Genomic DNA, 19,422 nt, shown 5'->3' with positions numbered 1-19,422 from the left:
ATATTTGTAATGTGAGGTCCTTATAGACCTAGATAATTTGGTTCTCCTGATTCAACATCAAAGAAGTACACGTTACATTTGTATGAAGTAGGTCTATAACTAATATGCTGGGATCTTCAAGGAGTCCCTTAGAAATGCTTGCACTTGGGTAGTTCCCAAGAGAGATCTTGACAATGTACCCAATATTTCAACGTTCATGAATTGATAAAGAGTCTCTTTTTTTTTCATGAGTCATTAAAGAGTCTTTAGTTACTCTCATGTGGCTTCAGCATGTGGTCTTTTGTTGGTGCTTGGATCATGTTATAAAAGAATTGATTAATGATTGTGGTTTTTCTTTTTAACTCCTTGAGACCTACTTAGGTATTCACAAAATTCATCTTGCATCCACATACATAGAAGACCACTAGGCCTCTCACTGTAATATTGCTAATCTCTCTCCCAAAAAATATTTTCATATTTGTATTATCAAAAGGACATTCTTCATTATCACATATACTTTAAAACAAAATTATCTTTTGCAATATGTCAATATAAGTACAATGCTATATTATTATGTTGTTTTCCCCCTTTGAGTATGAGGTTTCTCTCTAACTCATTGTCAACTTGCAAATATGATGGCTAGCCCTCATAAAATAATAAATAGGTATGGGTTTACATTATCTAAATCCTTTAAGAATATTCTTACTTGTGTGCTCTTGTAAATATAAACTTTCAAGAGACTCGTTGCATTAAAAAAAAAAGTATTCTGCTACCTCTCCCCTTCGCGATGCCTCTCCTTGCTCACGCTCTCTGCCTAAGTGCTTCCTCTCTCCCCTCCACTCGGCCATCTCTCTCTCCCCCCCCCTGTGTGTCTGTGTGTGTGTGTGTGTGTGTGTGTGTGTGTGTGTGTGTGTTTGTGTGTGTGTGTGTGTGTGTGTGTCTCTCTCTCTCCCTCAAGTCTCCCCCCCCTCCCCCTCATATATTCACTGAGGGCGGTGGAGGGAACCTTTTGGAAACCGACCTCCTCGAACTCTCTCAAAACGCCTCGAATTTGTTAATTCGCCATCAACTTTACCTTAATTCGCCACCCACCTTTCCTTAACTAATATGAATGCGGTTTTTTTCATCATCGTGGCGACATACTGTGTACCATCACTATGATCTAATGGCCATCATTACTCACTGTTCCTTGCATATCTTAGTATAGGCATTATTATGGTATGAGATCCTAACTTTGGGGTATAGTTGGAGTTGTTCCAACTATCTTTCTATATTTGTCGCTGCTACCTTTCTAAAATTTGTTCTAATTTTTAAAGTTAAAATATTTAATGATAGTTCTTTTAACAAATAGTAATACATTACCTTTGTTTTCCTTAGTAATAGTGAACATTACCAAGCTATTTTAGGCATTATATCATTTTACATGTTTGCTTGCATCTCATTGAGTGATTTTGTAGGACTTGAAAACTCTCTTTCTCTCTCTCTCTCTCTCTCTCTCTCTCTCTCTCTCTCTCTTTAGTGAAATCCATGTAACTTTATATTACAAGAAGACTCACACACACACACACACACACACCCTCGTGCGCCCACACACATAGACACATGGATGTCCACACACACACACATTCACACATACACACGTATGCACATGAGAGCGAGCGAGAGAGAGAGAGAGAGGGACTATTGCATATCAATGTCATTGACAATCATGATGAGGTTTGAGTGGACAATCCTTTCTCATCACATCTAACTTAGAAAAAATATAGAATTTCATTGTACTACTTTGACTTTGTTCCCTGTAGCCAAATTATCCAAGGTCGTTGTCAAAGTAATAGTAGGTATAAATGAATGTCCATGTTTTGGCCTCATAGCATGCAAGGTTTTGTTCCATCACGTCAATTGATGATTACTTTGCTCTCATCACATCTAAGCATTGAAGCTTAGAAAAAACCTATAATTTTGCTGTGCTACTTCGACATTGTTCTATGTAACCAAATTATCCGAGGTCCTTGTCAACGTAATCGTAGTTATAAATGATGCCCACACTTTTTCCTTAGAGCATGCAAGGTTTTGTTCCCTCAAGTCAATTGATGATTACCTTATGTCAATAAGGCATGACAGAAGCACCCAATATAGTGGAACTAGCCGCCTTGGTTTTTACATTTAATGTTGTGCACAAGCTTGCCTTCAACGTGAAATTAGACTCAAGATTAAAAGCTCTTATATGATTTTGTTTTCTATCTTAAATAAGCATTTATACAATTCCATACCTAGTCTAAGAATTTCAAATTGAAGGTTATTTGTTACGATTGCCTCCTTAGAGGTAGTGCTATAGTGCAATTCCACATGTAAGTTTTTACAATTTTTTTTGAGTTGGGTTGCTCTTTATGGAGACCAGTCTATAAAGCTTAAGATTTATGAATTTCCATGTGTAATTTTATAAAAAAGTCAATTGAGTAGGGCTGCTTTCTATAGAGATGATTCTACCAAGCTTTTACCTTGAGGCTAAAATTGCCTTTTAATAGCCCAACGCACTACAACATTGTTTGCTGCCTCTTTGCATCTAAAAGTGCCGCTTACCATTATATTAGGAGGCAATGCCTAGGTGCACTTGTGCACTCTTGTAGTTTGAGCACATAAAGTGAAATATTATGTGATAGTTGGAGTATCCAAGGGATTCAAAGATGGGTGAAGCATATGATGTAATAGATGGGTAACATGCATCCTATGAAGGGGATGACGTTGTTGGTCGAGAAGGTGGGTGGATATGAGGGGGATGAGGTACAATGATAAGGAGGTATAGACAACTAAGTCGATAAGTGTGTGCGTGTGTGTGTGTGTGAGAGAGAGAGAGAGAGAGAGAGAGAGAGAGAGAGAGGTGGAAGCCTACAAAAAGGCCTAAGTGTCAGCATGTCATTGGAGGAAGAGAGAGTGACACAATATGGAAAAGTCGAAAGTGAGTGTGAGGTAATGTCCTTTGTTAACATCTTCAAGCCTCCAAGATTGCAGTATGTGAGAGTATGACAATTCACTCATTCACACTCTTTACAAGTGAACTAGATACCACTATGCCAAAGGATTGGCTTGCATATTGGTTAAACATGCATTATGAGTACATTAGGTCCTCTCCTCTCATTGTCTTGTGATGAATGCTACTCTGATGAACCCTATGAATAAAATGAAACCCAAATACAATACAGTGGTAGTTTTAAATGCATACGGCAATAATATATCCGGCTTGATTTTGTTTAAAAAAAAAGCCCCCCAACAAATTGGTATGTTAAGGTTGTTTTGCATGGATCGATTGCTAAGTGAGATGTGAACTATCAGAGCTTCAGGACTGTCACTAGCAGCTCGTTTGTCACTATAGTTTGAAGGTAAGCACAAAGTAGTTAGTTAGGAGGAGCGTCAAATAAAGAAGGCATTGTAACAAGTAAATCAAAGCAAGCAATAGATTGAAGCAATGGTGGTGGAACATAAGATTGAATAAGTATAGTTTTTAATGCAAAATACAACCCATGCAAGCAAGGTGATGGGGACGTGCTAGGAAGTCCCCTTCTCTCCATAGAAATACATAGAAGCTTTAGGCAATACATAGAAGGTTTTGGCAATTGGCCAATTTTAGCAATGACCGCACATGTTAGACAAACAATTGCTCTTTGGAAGTGTTTGTCAGCCTTGTTGGTTATCATAAACAATTGCCGCATGTTTATGATGTATTGGTTGACACACTTTTCGTCGTTAATTCGGTGACATTATGGGAAGCAATTGCTATATCCCCTCGCAGTGCTGGGGCTGGACGGAAAGCCGCATTTTGTCCGGAGTCAAAAGCGGAAGCTGTTTTTGAAAACAAGGGTGGCGGGGGGGAGCGAACCAGAGAAGGGAGTGTTGCTGCTGGGAGCGGTGTTAGATGGGAATGCGTTGAAATTTGGGAGGAGCAGTGATGGGGGCGGAGCGGAGCAACAGGGGAACAACAAAGGACTGAAGGAGATCATAATCGGGGCAAAAGGAAGGAGAAGCCAATTGGAAGGATGAGTGATTGATGAGATGATGCAAGAAAAGACTGTAGTTCGCAGCTTCGCAGGGCAGGAGCAAAAAAGGAGCTTGAGCAAAAAAAGAGGAGCTTGACGGCTGGAGCAACGGGAAAGGCTCTAGGGGCGACCATTCTAGTGAACGCGGAGCGTAATCTGCAAACGGGAAAGGCTCTAGGGACGACGATTCTCAGCAAAAAGGGCAGGAAGGGGACGTTTTCAAGGGGAGGGAAAGGCCGAAGGGGCGACGATTCTCGTGAACAAGGCTTCTTCTCGATGGTACTGTCGTTCTTCTTTTCGCCATAGCCAAATTTGCACAGTCGAGCACAGTATGGTCTTCTCTCTCTCTCTCTGTCTCTCGCTCTCTCTCTCTCGCCATAGCCAATTTGCTCTCTGTTTTGCTCTCACTTTCTGTCTGCCCAAAGATCCATCCCTGCTCACCATTGCAATCTCTTTAGACTCTCTCTCTCTCTCTTTCCAGCTCCTTTTTGTAGAGCTCCTCATCATCTCCCTCCTCCCCTTCACTGTTTCGACACCCAATTTCCTCCCCATTTTGCCAGATCCGCCCCCCCCTCCTCCCAATTCCCCACGATCTCCCCCCATTTCGCCCAAATTCTCACCTTTCTCCCTCCCAAATTTGCGCCTTTATTCTCTTCCTCTCTCTCTCTCTCTCTCTCTCTCTCTCTCTCCGCCTTCATCTGCTCCTTTTGTTAACCCCCCCCCCTCCCCTTTACCCCCCTGTTGATCGCCTGCCTTTTCTAACGACCCCCCCCCCCCCCCCCCCCCCTGACGTCTGCCTCCCGCTTTTTCATTCTCTGCACATATTCCTTGCATTTGCTCCCCTCTTTGCTCCACCGGCTCCTGTCCAGCTCCCTCTCTCCGAATTCCGACTTGGGTTCCGATGCCCTTACCTTCGACTGAATTTTTCGTTGCTTGCGCCTATAATCCTCTCTCTCTCTCTCTCTTTCGAGTTCCGTGCCATTCTGCCCAACCTGACAACCACGACTTTTGAAGGAAGCTCAATGACGCGACTCTGGCCCCCGTTATAGTTCGACCCAACTCAATGGACGTTTTGGCGAAGAAGAAATGTCCAGCACTTGGGGAGTTCAGGTTCAAAACATCGTTCAAATCAAGGTCTGCGGCCCAAATTGAAGGGTAAAGAGTATGATTCCGTGAAACTGCCGCAATTGCGAATCTCAGCTGTAGGCTCTGCCACTTTCAAAGCATCAGCGAGCTGCAATCGTTGCACTCTGCTTTTGAATAGGAAAGGACACATTTGGACGTCTCCAAACCGCAGGCAACACTGAAGGGGCTTCGCGACATTTTGTTTGTTTTGGCCTTTAGAGATCCATGCTCTGGGTCGCGTTTCAGGCATTGCGCTTCAGTCTCACTCAATTTGCAAGTTCGACTCATACACCAATTTATTGAGAAAAATTCCCTTTCAAAGCGACAAAGAACGAAAGCAGCAATTGCGACAATTATCATTCCTTCCCGCGAGGGTTTCAAGTAACAGTAAAGAACATGTTCTACTCTCAGTTCATCCTAGCAAAGAAGGGGCCGCTAGGGACCATATGGATCGCAGCTCATCTGGAACGAAAACTCCGTAAAAATCAGGTCGCCGAGACGAACATCGGAGTCTCAGTTGGTAAGTGTTTAGTCCTCTGTGTGTCTCGTCATCATGCTCTTGTTATTCATTGTGTTACTATAGGATGCATAGTATTTCTGCAAAAAGAAGTGACAATTATTGATTCTAAAAGTCTAGCATTTATACGAGGGAGAACTGATGTTCTGAAAAGAGGACTTGCTAGGTAACCACGGCTTGTAATCTTTATGCTTAACAAGAAAGCAGGAATGCTCATGGGCACTGCCTCATTCATTGCGAAATGAGAAAAAAGACACTTTAGTAGGCAGGGGCTCAATAAAGCCATGCTATAACGTAGACTTAGTGATAAATCGTTTCTAAAATCAAGTGGAAAGATGCAAGTCTTTGCTAAACCATATCCTCTTGTGCCGAGTGTTAATACATCGCGAGTAATTGAACATGTGCTTATGCACGTATGCACATTTTTGAGTGAGGGCATCTTTTGTAGAACTCACTACGAGCTACGTTTGTGAGAGCATATTACAACTACACTCTATGCAAACGTTTTGAGCCCCTCTATTTAGCAATTCTCAATCAATAGTGTTGGAACCATACATGTGAACTAATAATGATTAATGATCTAAGATGTTGAGAATTGTATTGCGCTATGTAGTTGTGCATATGTTAGTGTGAATAGACTTAGAGCAATCCCTCAATCTCTCAAGGTGGTATCAGAGCCAAAGGGCTTCTAGCCTAAAGACATAATGCTGCTCCGTGTGTTGCAACCACAGAGCTGTTGCTAGATGTCGGAGCAACTAGCTCCCTTAGCAAGCAGTGTGACGGCCTTAGGCTCTCTTGGCTAAGGGCTTGAAGCCCTCCCTGTGGTTTGTGGCTTAGTTACCGGCTTGCATGCCAAACATATGGCCAATGAGTAGAGTTCAGCGTCAATGGCCATAGATTGCCTAAACTAGGGCCTGGAATTCTTGGTGTAGCCCCTTAGGGGTACGATGGCCAAGTTCACTCGCATAAGCTCTATCTTTCACATGCCCTAAGGCCTCCAATTGATTTTGCTTGAGTCAGGATGACTCTTTGCACGACCACTTGCCACCATGCTCTCTTTGCATCACTTGTGGTGGCATCGATTGCATCTTTTGCACTAGGCACATCAAGCTGCCTCTAGTTGCACCATTGGCTCACTTGCATAGTGTTCACTGGTATGATTCGTATCCATTTAGATTTCCAAGTTTTCAACTTGTGGCTCACCTAACCCTTTGTTACCAAGCCGTGAAGTTAAGTCAAATTCTTTCGGTCATACAGCCTTGTGAGCCAAGGCACTCTTACTTCCAGGTGTTTTATATTTTTGTGAATCTTAGCCATGATGCTGCTAATATGCATGTTTCTATTATCTTGGCCTTTAACCAAAGGGGTAGAAGCAAAATTATTTTGTGTATTCGAGCCACAAAGCTCCACACACACTTGAGTCTGACATGTTTGAGGCTTGCCACATTATATGCATGCTTGCTCAACATCTAGTAATTTTCCAGGTGATCATCATATTTAAAGTCAGCAACTTGAGTGCATCATCCATTTACATGAGCCATAGAATGCTCAAGTATGTGTATTTGAGTCGTGGGGCTTACACCTGTGTGTTCTCCTAAGAGTGTATATGTGGGTAATAGGGAGAAGCCTGGCTCACTCTCTCCTGCTCACTACTACCTGAATTGATAGAATAATGCACTCAAAACACAAGTGGAACTGTGGAGTGAGAGTGTGAGTCTGAGGGAGGAGTATAATGGGCCTCTGAAGAGGAAAAAAATAACTGAAATAATGTCTTGCCAAAGGGCTGTATACAGTGTAAATAACTGAAAGGACTAGATACTGTATGGAGGGGATGAACCCTCACTACAAAAGAGGAATGCAAGTACTATATAGAGGGACCAAACCCTTGCTGTTGAACTGAGTGCTGTTGGAGGCAGGGGACGGCTCTGAAGCAGAACCCTAACTGCTGCTGTCCGGGCTGAACCGGGTCTTGAAGATGACCTGAAGAGGACGGCGGGGAGGAAGCTGATCTGCTGCTCCTGTCCTGCCCTGATCTTGGCTGATCCCCTGCTGCTGGCTGAGGTGGTGAAGCCCCAAAGTGCTCTGAAGATGGGATGCATGAATGAGGGCCAAGGGCTGCCTTTTATAGCCCCCTTGGGCCCTAGAAATGGCCGACCAGGGTTGGTATTCCATCGACCACCCCCCTGCCCTACACTGACTGGCCCAACTGGGGGTTTGCGCTGCTAGAACCCGAACTGCCACATGGTGGTGTTGAAGTGGCGCCTATAAGATGACATGGCACCTACTACTGCTGATGCATGCCCTGCCCTGCTCTGATGACTGCGTGGCAGCCTGCTGACGTGGTTGCCTGTGTGGTAGCCTACTGGCGTGGTAGCTTGTGTGAATTTGCACCTGCTGACATCGCTGATGATGCAGCCTACTGATGTTGTGCCTGGGTGGAGTGCTAACGTGGCTGTCTGTTGATGTGGCAGTCCATGTGCCATGGGCTGAGGATGCCCGTGATATCCCCTTCTGCTGAAACACGGACTAGGATATGGAGAAGGCCTCCCAATATGCCGAAGGAGGTGATTGACTATGGTATACTTGACACATGAATTTTAAATTGAATACCTGGCTCATGAATCCTGTTCTGATGGAACTGAATCCCAAGGTCTTTCGCTAACTTCTGGTGGATACTTGCTGCGGTTTGGTGTCCTGGAAGAAGCTCAATGCGATTCTCCTCCGGTCATATTGGTGATAGGGACGGAGGGAGAATCGTCGTGAGGGAAACATCTTGGTCGTCCTGCTGGGGGTCTTGACTCGAGCCCTCTAAACTACTGAATCAAAGGTCGAGGTGGAACACCTCTAAGCCAAGAAATGAACTTAGACCCATAGCCTGGGATTTTGATATCCAAGCCCTGGTTCTAATAATCAGGTTGAACTAAAAACTGGTGCCACCATCGTGTCCCCAAGATGATATTTGCTGCGTGAGTAGATGTGACCCTGAGTGGCCGACTGTCTACCCACCCTGAGATCTTCAGAATGACTGAGGTGACTTCCATGTTGCTCTCCACTTGCTGTCCTGGAAATGCACCACTTAAAGCAATAGTATCCGTCGGTGTAAGAATCAACTAAGCATGCTTAGCTTCTTTGGTGGAAATGATGTCCTTAGAGCTCCGTGAATCTGCTAGGATGAGGACCTTCACTAATCTGTCCATAAAACTGGAACATTGTGGGAAACTTAGGCGGCCCCCTCTTTTGCTGATCATCAAGCTCCTCGATGACCACTGATATTGTCCCCATAGGAGTTGAAGCTGTGGATGAACCGCCTGATGTGGCTCCTTCTGCTTGAAGCTTCTCGAAGTGCATATGACAATGGAATAATCAGTTCTCTTTGGCATAGGTTGTTCATGTCGCTGCATCCAAGTACCCACCATAGCCATTGCTATCCTTTGTCATCCAGCTCTTCTTCTGCTGCCCAGTCCCACCATTCTTGGTGTGGACTCTTGGGACTTCTTACTATTGATCTGCTTGGATCCTTGCGCATGACCTTAAAATTCTGAGCAAACTTGTATGCACGCTTATAATCCCGTGGCCTGAAACTACGAACATACCACTGGGTGTCTGTATGCAGACCATGGAGAAACTTGGTCAGTTTTTGGCTGTCCTCCTGTTGCAATTGTATGGACACCTGAGTAAACTTATTGGCATAATGATTCACCGTCTTTGTGGCGCATCTCAAAGAACTGACTCTGCAGTTTATCCTGGTACTGAGGGGGTAGGAACCGTGTTCTGATATCTTTGACAAACTACGTTGACCCATGATGAGGTGTTTCCTTGTCTGCATCATAGTGGTTCTTTTGCCACTTGTGCCACTAGGTGACTGCCTCGCCTGTGAGGTGCATCGATGCGAGAATACACCTCTTGTTGTCGTTGTGCCTTGAAACATAGCTTTCGACTGATTGAGCCACGAAATCAACACTAATGGTTCAGTCTTACCATCATACGGAAGAAAATTGAGCTTCCCAATTAAAAAAAAGCTTTGATGGGGCTGCTGGACTCTCTCCCTTCCTTTATCTCTATGTGGTGGGAGTAGAGAAATGAGAAGTTTGCGGTCCCATTCTTCCTTCTCCTTCCGAGTGGAGTGCTCTCTAAGCTCCTTGGCTTCTTGAGCCTTGGTTTGTTTGAGTTCCTTGGCTTCGTGGGCCTTGCGCTGTTTGATCTCCTTGGCTTCCTGAGCCTCACGGTCTTTGGCAGCTTGCTCTCGATCTTTGCTTCCTAGGCCTCTTGGTCTCGGAAGTCCTTGGCTTCTAGAGCCTCACGATCGCTTTCTTCTTTCGCCTCCCAAGTTGCTCTCTTGCGCTCTTTTGCGGCCTGGTCACGATCATCCCGCATCTCCTGGAGCTAAACCATGCGAGTAAAGAGATTCTCTGACTGTTGTTGCTGCATCTGCATAGTCTGCATCATGGTAGAAACTGACATTGGGGCCTTTACAGGATTTTGTTGGTGGTGAGGCTTGGGAAGCTGACCCCTCCTCTCCTCACTGGTGTTGGACTTGTCACTTCAACTCATGCTGAACCTCGTCTGGACCATAAAACAGTGGCTGTCCTCCCTATGTTAGGAAAGAAAATCTGAAGCTGTGATACCCATTTAAGAGGGAGAAGCCTAACTCACTCTCTCTCTTGCTCACTATTGCTTGAATTGATAGAATAATGCACTCAAAACACAAGTGGAACTACAGAGTGAGTGTGAGAGTCTGAGGAAAGAATATTATGGGCCTCCGAAGAGGAAAAGAATAATTGAAATAATGTCTTGCCCAAATGGCTGAATACAACTGTAATAACTGAAAGGACGAAGTACTGTATGGAGGGGATGAACCCTCACCACAAAGGAGGAATCGAAGTATTGTATAGAGGGACCAGACCCTCATTGCTGAACTGAGTGCTGTTGGAGGGAGGGGACTGCTTTGATCTTGAAGATGACTTGAAGAGGATGGCAGGGAGGAAGCCGATTGCTGCTCCTGTCTTGCCCTGATCCCGGCTGATCCCCTGCTGCTGGCTGAGGTGGTGAATCCCCAAACTATCATTGGCTAGAGATTTGGTTATTGGATATAAAGAGGTTGGATCTTTTAAATAAGTCCACTATCATTTCAAGATCCTTCTTAACCAGATAGCCCCATATGTAGCATTTGTGGATGCTCTATAATCAGCTTTTGTGTAGGACGAAGCTATAGTACTTTGCTTCTTACTGTTTCACAGTATCAAGCAAGCTTCGTACTGTGTCACAGTATCAGGCAAGCTTCTTACTGGTAAAGTACCGTCTACTTTGGACTATCTTAATCCTTTGATAATTTCTTACTTGTATTCATTGGTATATTAATTGGCTTGCAATCCTCCATCCTAAATCTTTTGAGAATTTTGCTTGCATACTTTGTTTGGGATATGTATTACTTATCCTTGTTCAATTTCCAGACAATAACTCATATAACAAAGATCTTTCACGTCAAAGTCTGTTCAGGTCCTCTTTGGCCTGTTTCTTTGTACCATCAGCGCACTAATCTTGTAGTGTCCTTGAACGCCTCGAGCAATTGCCTTTTCCATCACTTTGGATTTGATGATCACCTCATCCTCGTAAAAAAGGACCCTCGTTCTCCTCTTAGTCAATTGATTGATAGAGGGAATTTTTTACATAGATTAGGTACATATAAGACATTTGTCAATACCTCATCCTCACTCCTACTTATTGTGAATGGAACGCTCCCAATACCCTTGATTGGGTAGCTTCGATTGTCATCCACGGTAACAATTGATCTGGACTAACACTAGCTAAGTTCTTGAAAAATTGCTTTGTCTTTGACATGTGAGAAGGTGTGAGGGTGAACCCTCTTGGCGGGTTCTCACACAGAAGCTAGGCCTTCAACCCCTCCTATGTGGCACATTGACACAGTTGGCCCTGTTAGAATGCATGCATAGATGCCATACCAAAATCTGATTGGCTGCCCTAGACTGAGTGACGTGCGGAGTGCAATATCTTTGTGATTTAGCAAAGCCGCATGAGTTACACAATGATACAGCACCATGTGGCATTCATCCCGTCCATGATCAATCCATGGTGGATATATGTGGGGTCATGCCACATCATTAAAAGTTCTAGCCACGTTCATGACATAACATCATGAGTGGACTAACCTAAGCCCAAGGTCTAACTGCCACTCTTTTGACCTTGGGTGATCTAATGAATTAACTTCATAGTTCATCACTAACATTCACGATGCAAACAACATTGCTATATGACATGCTTGAACATGCACAATTATCTCTTGTCGACTAACCAATTGGTCTTGATCTTGGCCATAACCCATCATCAAGTGCTAGCAAAATCTTATCAAGTGGACTCATTAACAACTTTACCACTCATGCAGCAACCAACTAGGAGAAAAGCCTAGATTGTTACTTCTAGGGCTTGCTGACTTTTAGGGAAGTTGCCCAAGTATCTTAGTTGTCATTCTAGAGACCATACTTGCATTGCTCTTCTCTAGGTCTAGTTAAACTTGGCTTCCATGCATCTTCTCAAAGAGAGATGTTCTTAGATACTCATATTCCTATTACCAATCTATTTTGATTCATACCGACAACCGTCTTGGTCACCTTAGACTCTGAAGTTCAATCTTTGACGGTGATGGTTTGATCCTAATCTTGGTTCTATGATCTTTTTGCCATGCTTCTTTTAGAATGGTATTTGCTCCAAGAGAAGTGACCAAGAACTTTCTCAGAATCAATTGAAGAAGGTGCATCTCGACGTGTGGTACTTGTGTGTAATTACGAATTTGTTGCTACATGTGACCAAATGCTTTGTGCAGCTTGATCATATCCTCTATCTTATTTGTGGCCAAATTGCCTTTTTGCACCAGACGATCAGAAATCGAACCTTTTATGTTGCATCATGAAAGTAAACTACTATCTTCCTTCCTCTAGCCTCAGTGTAGCACATCAGAACCTCCTAATTGTGGCCAGATTGCCTTTTTGTGCCAAACGATCAGAAATCGAACCTTTTATGTTGCATCATGAAAGTAAACTTCTATCTTCCTTCCTCTAGCCTCAATGTAGCACATCAGTTCTTTGACGGTGATGGTTTGATCCTAATCTTGGTTCTATGATCTTTTTGCCATGCTTCTTTTAGAATGGTATTTGCTCCAAGAGAAGTGACCAAGAACTTTCTCAGAATCAATTGAAGAAGGCGCATCTCGACGTGTGGTACTTGTGTGTAATTACGAATTTGTTGCTACATGTGACCAAATGCTTTGTGCAGCTTGATCATATCCTCTATCTTATTTGTGGCCAAATTGCCTTTTTGCGCCAAACGATCAGAAATCGAACCTTTTATGTTGCATCATGAAAATAAACTACTATCTTCCTTCCTCTAGACTCAATGTAGCACATCAGAACCTCTTAAAATTTCCAAGATGTAAGCAGTGTCCCAAGCTTAACTTGTTGCTTCGACAGTCTATTCTTATGTTGACCTTCACGTTGACAGTAGATGAAGTGAGGGCAATGCCCCTTGTTGAGTCTATGCTTATGATATTGGTAATGGAGATGCTCCTTGTCATACATGTGGCTTTCTTTTGGATGAGTAAGACTGCTATAACATCGATGCGTTGAAGTCTTCCTCTTCTTGTCATACTCGGCCTAAGTTACTACAAAAGTAGAGGCTTCCAAGTTTTGGTGATTGCTTACACTTTGGTTGAGCTTGGACTTGTTGGAGTTGGATGACCATGAGTTCTCTCGCTCTACTAGCCTTGTAGCATCTCACCGAACTTCTTGAGGCCGTTCAGATATTGAGGTGGTGTAAAGTGTTCACTCAGATCCTTCATAAGTTGATTCCTTTTGTACTTCCGAATACCTTGTTAGAGAGTTGTTATGATATTCTCTCCGCTTGTGCTAGAAAGTCATTTTCTTTCCCTATCTAGGCGCATCCATCTAAGTAGACAGTAGTTGTCAAGTTGGCTAACCCTCGAGAATGGGGCCAAGGGCATAGTTACTAGGGAATGCTGTTCCCCCTTCCGGAACGTCCAGGACACTGTTCCCCATCTAGAAGGTAACCTGGAACGCCTGCAATGTTTCCAGAACTTTTAATGGGCCCAAAACTCCAAGGAACACCATTTTGGCATTCTCGGAATGCGTTTCTTGACGTTATGGCTTTCGATTGTGCTTGGTGCTTGCGGACTTCGGTAAAATTGCTGAAACAGCATGAATAGCCATTGTTTCTTGTCACTTCTACTGCTCCAGCCTTGCTCTATTCTTTGCAATCCTCTCGGCCTCTCTCAGCCCACCCACCCCTCCTCTCAGCCTTTCCTCTCAGCCCCCTCCTCCTCTCAACCGTTTGACTCTCGAGTTCCATTTTTCCTATTTTGTATTGAGGGCTTAAAGCCCAAGGCTGCTTTGTTGTATTTTGCAAATTCATATGCTTTCTGATCTATAGTATTATGCATCTCTATGGCATTATGGACATTGCAATAATCTTCATTGATGTACATTTTAAAGCTGTTTCTAAGGACGAGCATCTGGATTGGATATCTGGTCAATGAGAAATGATGCATTTTCTATAGATTTTTGTGGGTTTAAAAAAATGTAAAGCCAAGATGGAAAGCTTAGAGCGGTAAAAAGTGATCTCGTTTTCATATTATGATATATTTCCATGTGATTTGATGACATGCCATATGATGTGCCAGTAGGATAAAAAGTCAAGTCTGAGACCCTGGCTATGTTTCTTCTGATCAGTTACCAAAGGCCTTCCATCTTTTTATGACACAAATCATGACAGGAGAAAACACAGAGCTGCCTGGTTTAAGAAATGGACCATGGGGAAGAGAAATCTTTGCATTCCTACAGATGATCTTTTTTTAAATGATTCGAAGTCTAGATCAAACTTGTTGATGAATAGAAATATGTACTATCTTTGTGATTGTTCCTACCCATTAGCAGTACTCCTATCTTTTTGGTTTTCATTAAAAGGGAGTGACAATTCATGGAGCTGTCCAATGGTTTGCTTATCCACATGTATGATGGTCCATGTCAATAACTAACAATGAGCATTTTTAAACTGAGTATGACTGCTTTTCAAGGATGCAAGTAGCATCTGCTACCATTGTAGTGCAGAGTATGGGAAGTAGTTCCACATTTGATGTTGGAAAATGCTTAATGTCGCTTGAAAAAGCTTTGTTCTTGTTTGATACTGCTTTTTTGGGTACTTGTAGTACAAGTAATTAAATATTGAGGGGCTGAAATTCTCTCTTTAATTGTTTTGTGAAGATTCTATATTGTTCCCTGAGGTGCCCATTGCTCTTCGACTTTCGGGACATCTCTTGCTGGGAGTTGTGCGAATCTACTCCCGGAAAGTGAATTACCTCTTCCATGATTGTAGCGAGGCTCTGGTTAAGATCAAGCAAGCATTTCATTCGACTATTGTTGATCTTCCGCCAGAGGCAGCAACTGCACCATTTCACTCCATAACGTTACCAGAGACATTTGATTTTGATGAATTAGAGCTGCTTCAAGATACGCAAAGCTCTTACGTCCAGTCCAATGGGTAAGATCATTTAAGCTAAAACCCTTCAAATTTTGAATTTATTTCATCTTCGTGGTGTTGTGTTTTTGTTATTACCGTATTTGGGAGCTTATTTTAGTGGCCATCGGCATTAGTTTGTTTTGTATCTTTTATGAAGCACAGCATGCTCTAATAGAGAGCTCATTCTGTGTCATATGCTTTGTGGAATCATAGCATGCTTTAATTGAGAGCTCATTGTGTATCAGAAACTTTGTGGATCATCATGTTACAACTCGAGAGCAGATTACGCTTCAAGATAACCTGGATGACACTCTCTACCTCAGCTGCTCTCAGTTTGGACTTGATGGTTTGTGATGCTCCTAGTTTCTGTTGCTGAAACTAACACTGTAAAACATAGTACTTGTAGAACAGGTGCTAAAAGGTGTGGAGTGTACGGCTAGACTTTTTGGTCATTTCTTGAGAAGATACTATGATTATGCTACTTTTTTCCTGAAATCTGTATCCTAGATAAATTCTAACACATAAAGATTGTGTATGCAGAAAGATTTGTTGATGCAGACTCTTCGCCAATGGGACTTGACTTCGATGAGGTGGTGTTTATCATTAAGCTCTTTTGGTCTCCAAATGTGGGGTAAAAATAATACGTTCATTGGGGGGGGGGGGGAGAAGCCTCATGAAACATCATTAAACACTAAGCTGAGGAATTAACTGATTCCTGTTCTTGTATCAGGATTTTTTTGCTGAAAAACCACGTTTTGCTGTTGCAAGTCCACCCCAATCCATGTTAAAAGAAGAGTAAGGATTGGTCGTTTATGGAAAATCTTCAAGTTTTGAAGGGTATTTTATTGCTTTATAACGAACTCGATTGTGGCAGCATTCTTCCTTCCATGACTGGTGGTGCCTTCAAAGCTATTCAGATGGACACTGATGATTATCATGAGCCATCAACACCAATACGTGGACTTGATAGGATTGAGGAAGACCGCATACAAGTGGATGGAACACAAAATATGTCTAGCCTTGCCTCTTTATTGGATCCTCTGAGTGAAGCCATTGTAGATAGATCTTCAAGCAAAGTATCTGACTCATTTCCTCTTGAGGATTCTGCACCTAGCTTTAGTGCTCGAGTGGCTCAAACACCTCTGTTGCTTGAGGCCCGCACCCCTGACCTTAATCAGGAATTTTGTCCACCAGATGAGCCTTCCACACCTGCACTGCCAGAGGAGACTTCATCGCCCATTGACAAAGAATTTCCATTTTCCTCAGGATTTCAAGAAAGATTATTTCTAGGATCTGCTGGAAGTTTTGAAGCGGCTAGATCTGATGAACAGTGCCCTATTGCTTTGCCAAGTAGCCACACGTTGCCTTTGGGCCAGTCCAGACAGGAATCTCTCATCCCGACTCAGTTCTCTTCACTAAATCTTGAGCAGCATTTCTATCCTTCTGCTGGTTCAGAGCAGTCCAACGCATTGTCGCGCCCTCAGCAAGTTACCATGGTATCACAGCCCCAGCCCAGTTCCATGGTTACCTCTCCAAATGCGGCTGCATCTATCCTTTCTCAAGGCATTGGTCACAAGGCATCAATGGCTGTTGAAATCCCCAGAAATGCTCTTTCTGCCCCTTTTGCTGGTTCAGAGCAGTCAAGCACAGTGGCACTTCCTCAGCAAGTTACTATGGGGTCACAGCTGCAGCCCGCTGCTTTGATGACCTCTCAAAATTTTGCTTCATCGGTTCTTTCTGAAAGCTTTGGAGTAAAACCTGTTCAGAAGACTTCCTCTGTTGAATCAATTAGAAATGCTGTTTCTGCACCCTTTCAGGGATTTCCTGGTCCTACATCTCTGCAAGAGCTTATGACGGGGTCATATCAAAATTCATCTGTAGGTATTTCTAACCCTCGATTTCAGTCGCCTACAATGAATTATGATGTTCCAATTCCAGCCCTTCACCAGCCATTCGGCAGCTCATCCACTACTTTGAACTGTCATTGGTCTGCATCCACATCAAATCCAGGGGTTTCCTCAGTTTATGAACAGCCTGGAATGCTGCCAAACCAAACTATAACTTTGCCCATGCTAACAAATAATGTAGCCAGTTTACACCATGCATGGGCTGCATCCACTGGGTCAGGTGAATCTTCTTTAGGCTTTCAAGCAGATAGTATGATCCAGGATCAACAGTTCAGCATGACCGATTCTACACAAAAAGTTTGCCCAGTTGTTCCTATGGCAATGGATCTGCACGTGACAGATGGATTTCCTTCTTCCTTGGTAAGTTCGAGATTTTTCTCACCACCAGCAGAAGGGTCATCTCAGTTGGCTCAGATGGCCATGAGCATAGAAACCCGCAGGCCTCCCAGAAATCAGGAGCAAGTGGCCATCCAAGATGCCCTGGAACCAAATGAATTTTCTTTTTCTCCTGCATCACAACATCATGTTGCTTCTCCAGCAGCTTCATCGCCTCTCAGCCTAGCATCTGTATTCGGAAGAGAGGAAGCACAAAGAAAACCTGTTTTGCATGGAAGGGACATTCCACAATGTGAGACTCTCCGATCAAGAGTTGAGAGTCTGGGAGAGGAGCCTGATTTTCTTTTGGTAAGAAAGGGTGTGACAACTGAAAAGACACCAGCCCTCAAGTTGGACAAGAACAATGCTCACACTGCAAGATCTGATGATAAATTCAAGGCAGGGATTCAGCCCACTCTGGAAAGGACACCTACTTTGAGGGAAGAGACCCCTTTCCCAACTAACAAATCTTCCCCTTTGCCACCGCGAAGTTTTGATTCTATTCCGGGAGATGATGATGTTCTGGCTACCATTCTAGGTAATATTTTCAAATTTAAATTGTATATATAACGTGTCTTCTGCATACACCTCCTTTAATTAGAAGGAAAAAAAAGTGATAGTGTTCTAGCTAGCTCTCCAGTGAAACCATCTATAACAAAACTGGGATGTTTTGGTGCTTCTGATTTCATGGGGAAAAACTATTACAGTATACTAGGATGCACTTCAGGATCAATTTCATCTAGTTGCTTCTTAAGTTGTGTAGGACTATTGATTGTGTAACAACTTGTGATTACAGCATTTTACTGTCTTATGATGTTCTTGCTACCATTTTAGGTAATATTTTCAAATTTAAACTGTATATATAACGTGTCTTCTGCATACACCTCCTATAGAAGGGAAAAATTGTGACAGTGTTCTAGTTAGCTCTCCAGGGAAACCACCTATAACTCTTTCGTTTAAAACTGGAATGTTTTGGTGCTTCTGATTTCATGGGAAAAAACTATTACAGTATCCTAGGATGCACTTGAGGATCACTTTCGTCTAGTTGCTTCTTAAATTGTGTAGAACTACTGATTATGTAACAACTTGTGATTACAGCATTTTCCTGTCTTATGGAGGTCCATGGCAGCACCCAACCTACACCCATACTTATGCTTCCACTGATAGGATCATACATTTGCGAAAGAATAGGTCTTTGTACTGGGCGGATTGTCTATAACGAGCTCCTTATTGAGGTTATTCTTTTTTCTGCAGGACGGGGTGCTTCTGCTTTCAAAGTTCTTCATACTCCAGAGGAGAACCGGGTCCCCAAGCGACCAAGAACAGTGCCTAGAAGTAGCCCAAAGAAAAGGAAGATTGTAGTTGATACTGTATTTGATACATTCACAGTTCTGCATGGAGAGTAAGTGTTTAACATTATTGAGTCTGATGGTGCTTCTATTTCAATAGGTGTGATGACTATTTTAGCACGATGATGCAGTCTTGTGTTGTTTGGCAGTGTTATTAGGCAACAATTGGCAAACACAGAGGACATACGACGAGTGAGAAAGAAAGCCCCTTGCACGCGACGTAAGATTTGGGGTCTTAGCAAAGAAATTCAAGGCCAACAGATATTTTGTGAACCATCATTGCCAGGTATTTCTCTCTGTTCCTTGCAAGGTTGGCACATGGGAAGGAAAGGTTTTTATTCATCCTAGGCTACCAAAGACCTGTGTTGTTCTTTCTGTTCTGTCAAGAAAGTAGAAGCAGCCTGGAATGTGGCTTCAGTTATCCAAGTGCGAGGAGTAAGATATTTTGGTGGGAGGAGTAAGCTATGTTGGTAACGGGTGGGAAAGACTGAGAGAAGGTATGTGAACCTCTTCGACGAGGTTACCGAAATCTCCTACAGGCATACAAGAGGCTAGCCAGGACCAATTCAGCTGCTGAATACTTCCTTTCTACTTCT

General features: G+C 43.1%; 1 protein-coding gene across 1 annotated transcript in view; it reads left to right on the top strand.

Moving 5' to 3' along the window:
- The first annotated feature begins 4,265 nt into the window (after positions 1–4,265).
- Positions 4,266–19,422, top strand: part of LOC147895955 (sister chromatid cohesion 1 protein 4-like) — a 52,833-nt gene continuing 37,676 nt past the window's right edge. Inside the window, exons 1-8 of the mRNA XM_087382314.1 lie at positions 4,266–5,655; positions 14,940–15,216; positions 15,441–15,541; positions 15,736–15,785; positions 15,926–15,990; positions 16,070–18,015; positions 18,732–18,879; positions 18,976–19,112. Of these exons, the coding sequence (XP_087238440.1) occupies positions 5,532–5,655; positions 14,940–15,216; positions 15,441–15,541; positions 15,736–15,785; positions 15,926–15,990; positions 16,070–18,015; positions 18,732–18,879; positions 18,976–19,112 (2,848 nt within the window). The 5' untranslated portion in view covers positions 4,266–5,531. The remainder of the gene's footprint in view (positions 5,656–14,939; positions 15,217–15,440; positions 15,542–15,735; positions 15,786–15,925; positions 15,991–16,069; positions 18,016–18,731; positions 18,880–18,975; positions 19,113–19,422) is intronic.

Source organism: Dipteris shenzhenensis, chromosome 12 (assembly GCF_047967505.1).
Source record: "Dipteris shenzhenensis isolate YYH24624 ecotype China chromosome 12, Dip_SZ_1.0, whole genome shotgun sequence".
NCBI classification, from domain to species: domain Eukaryota; kingdom Viridiplantae; phylum Streptophyta; class Polypodiopsida; order Gleicheniales; family Dipteridaceae; genus Dipteris; species Dipteris shenzhenensis.
The sequence above is the reverse complement of the archived record's forward strand: the minus strand, read 5'-3'. Positions and strand labels throughout refer to the sequence as shown.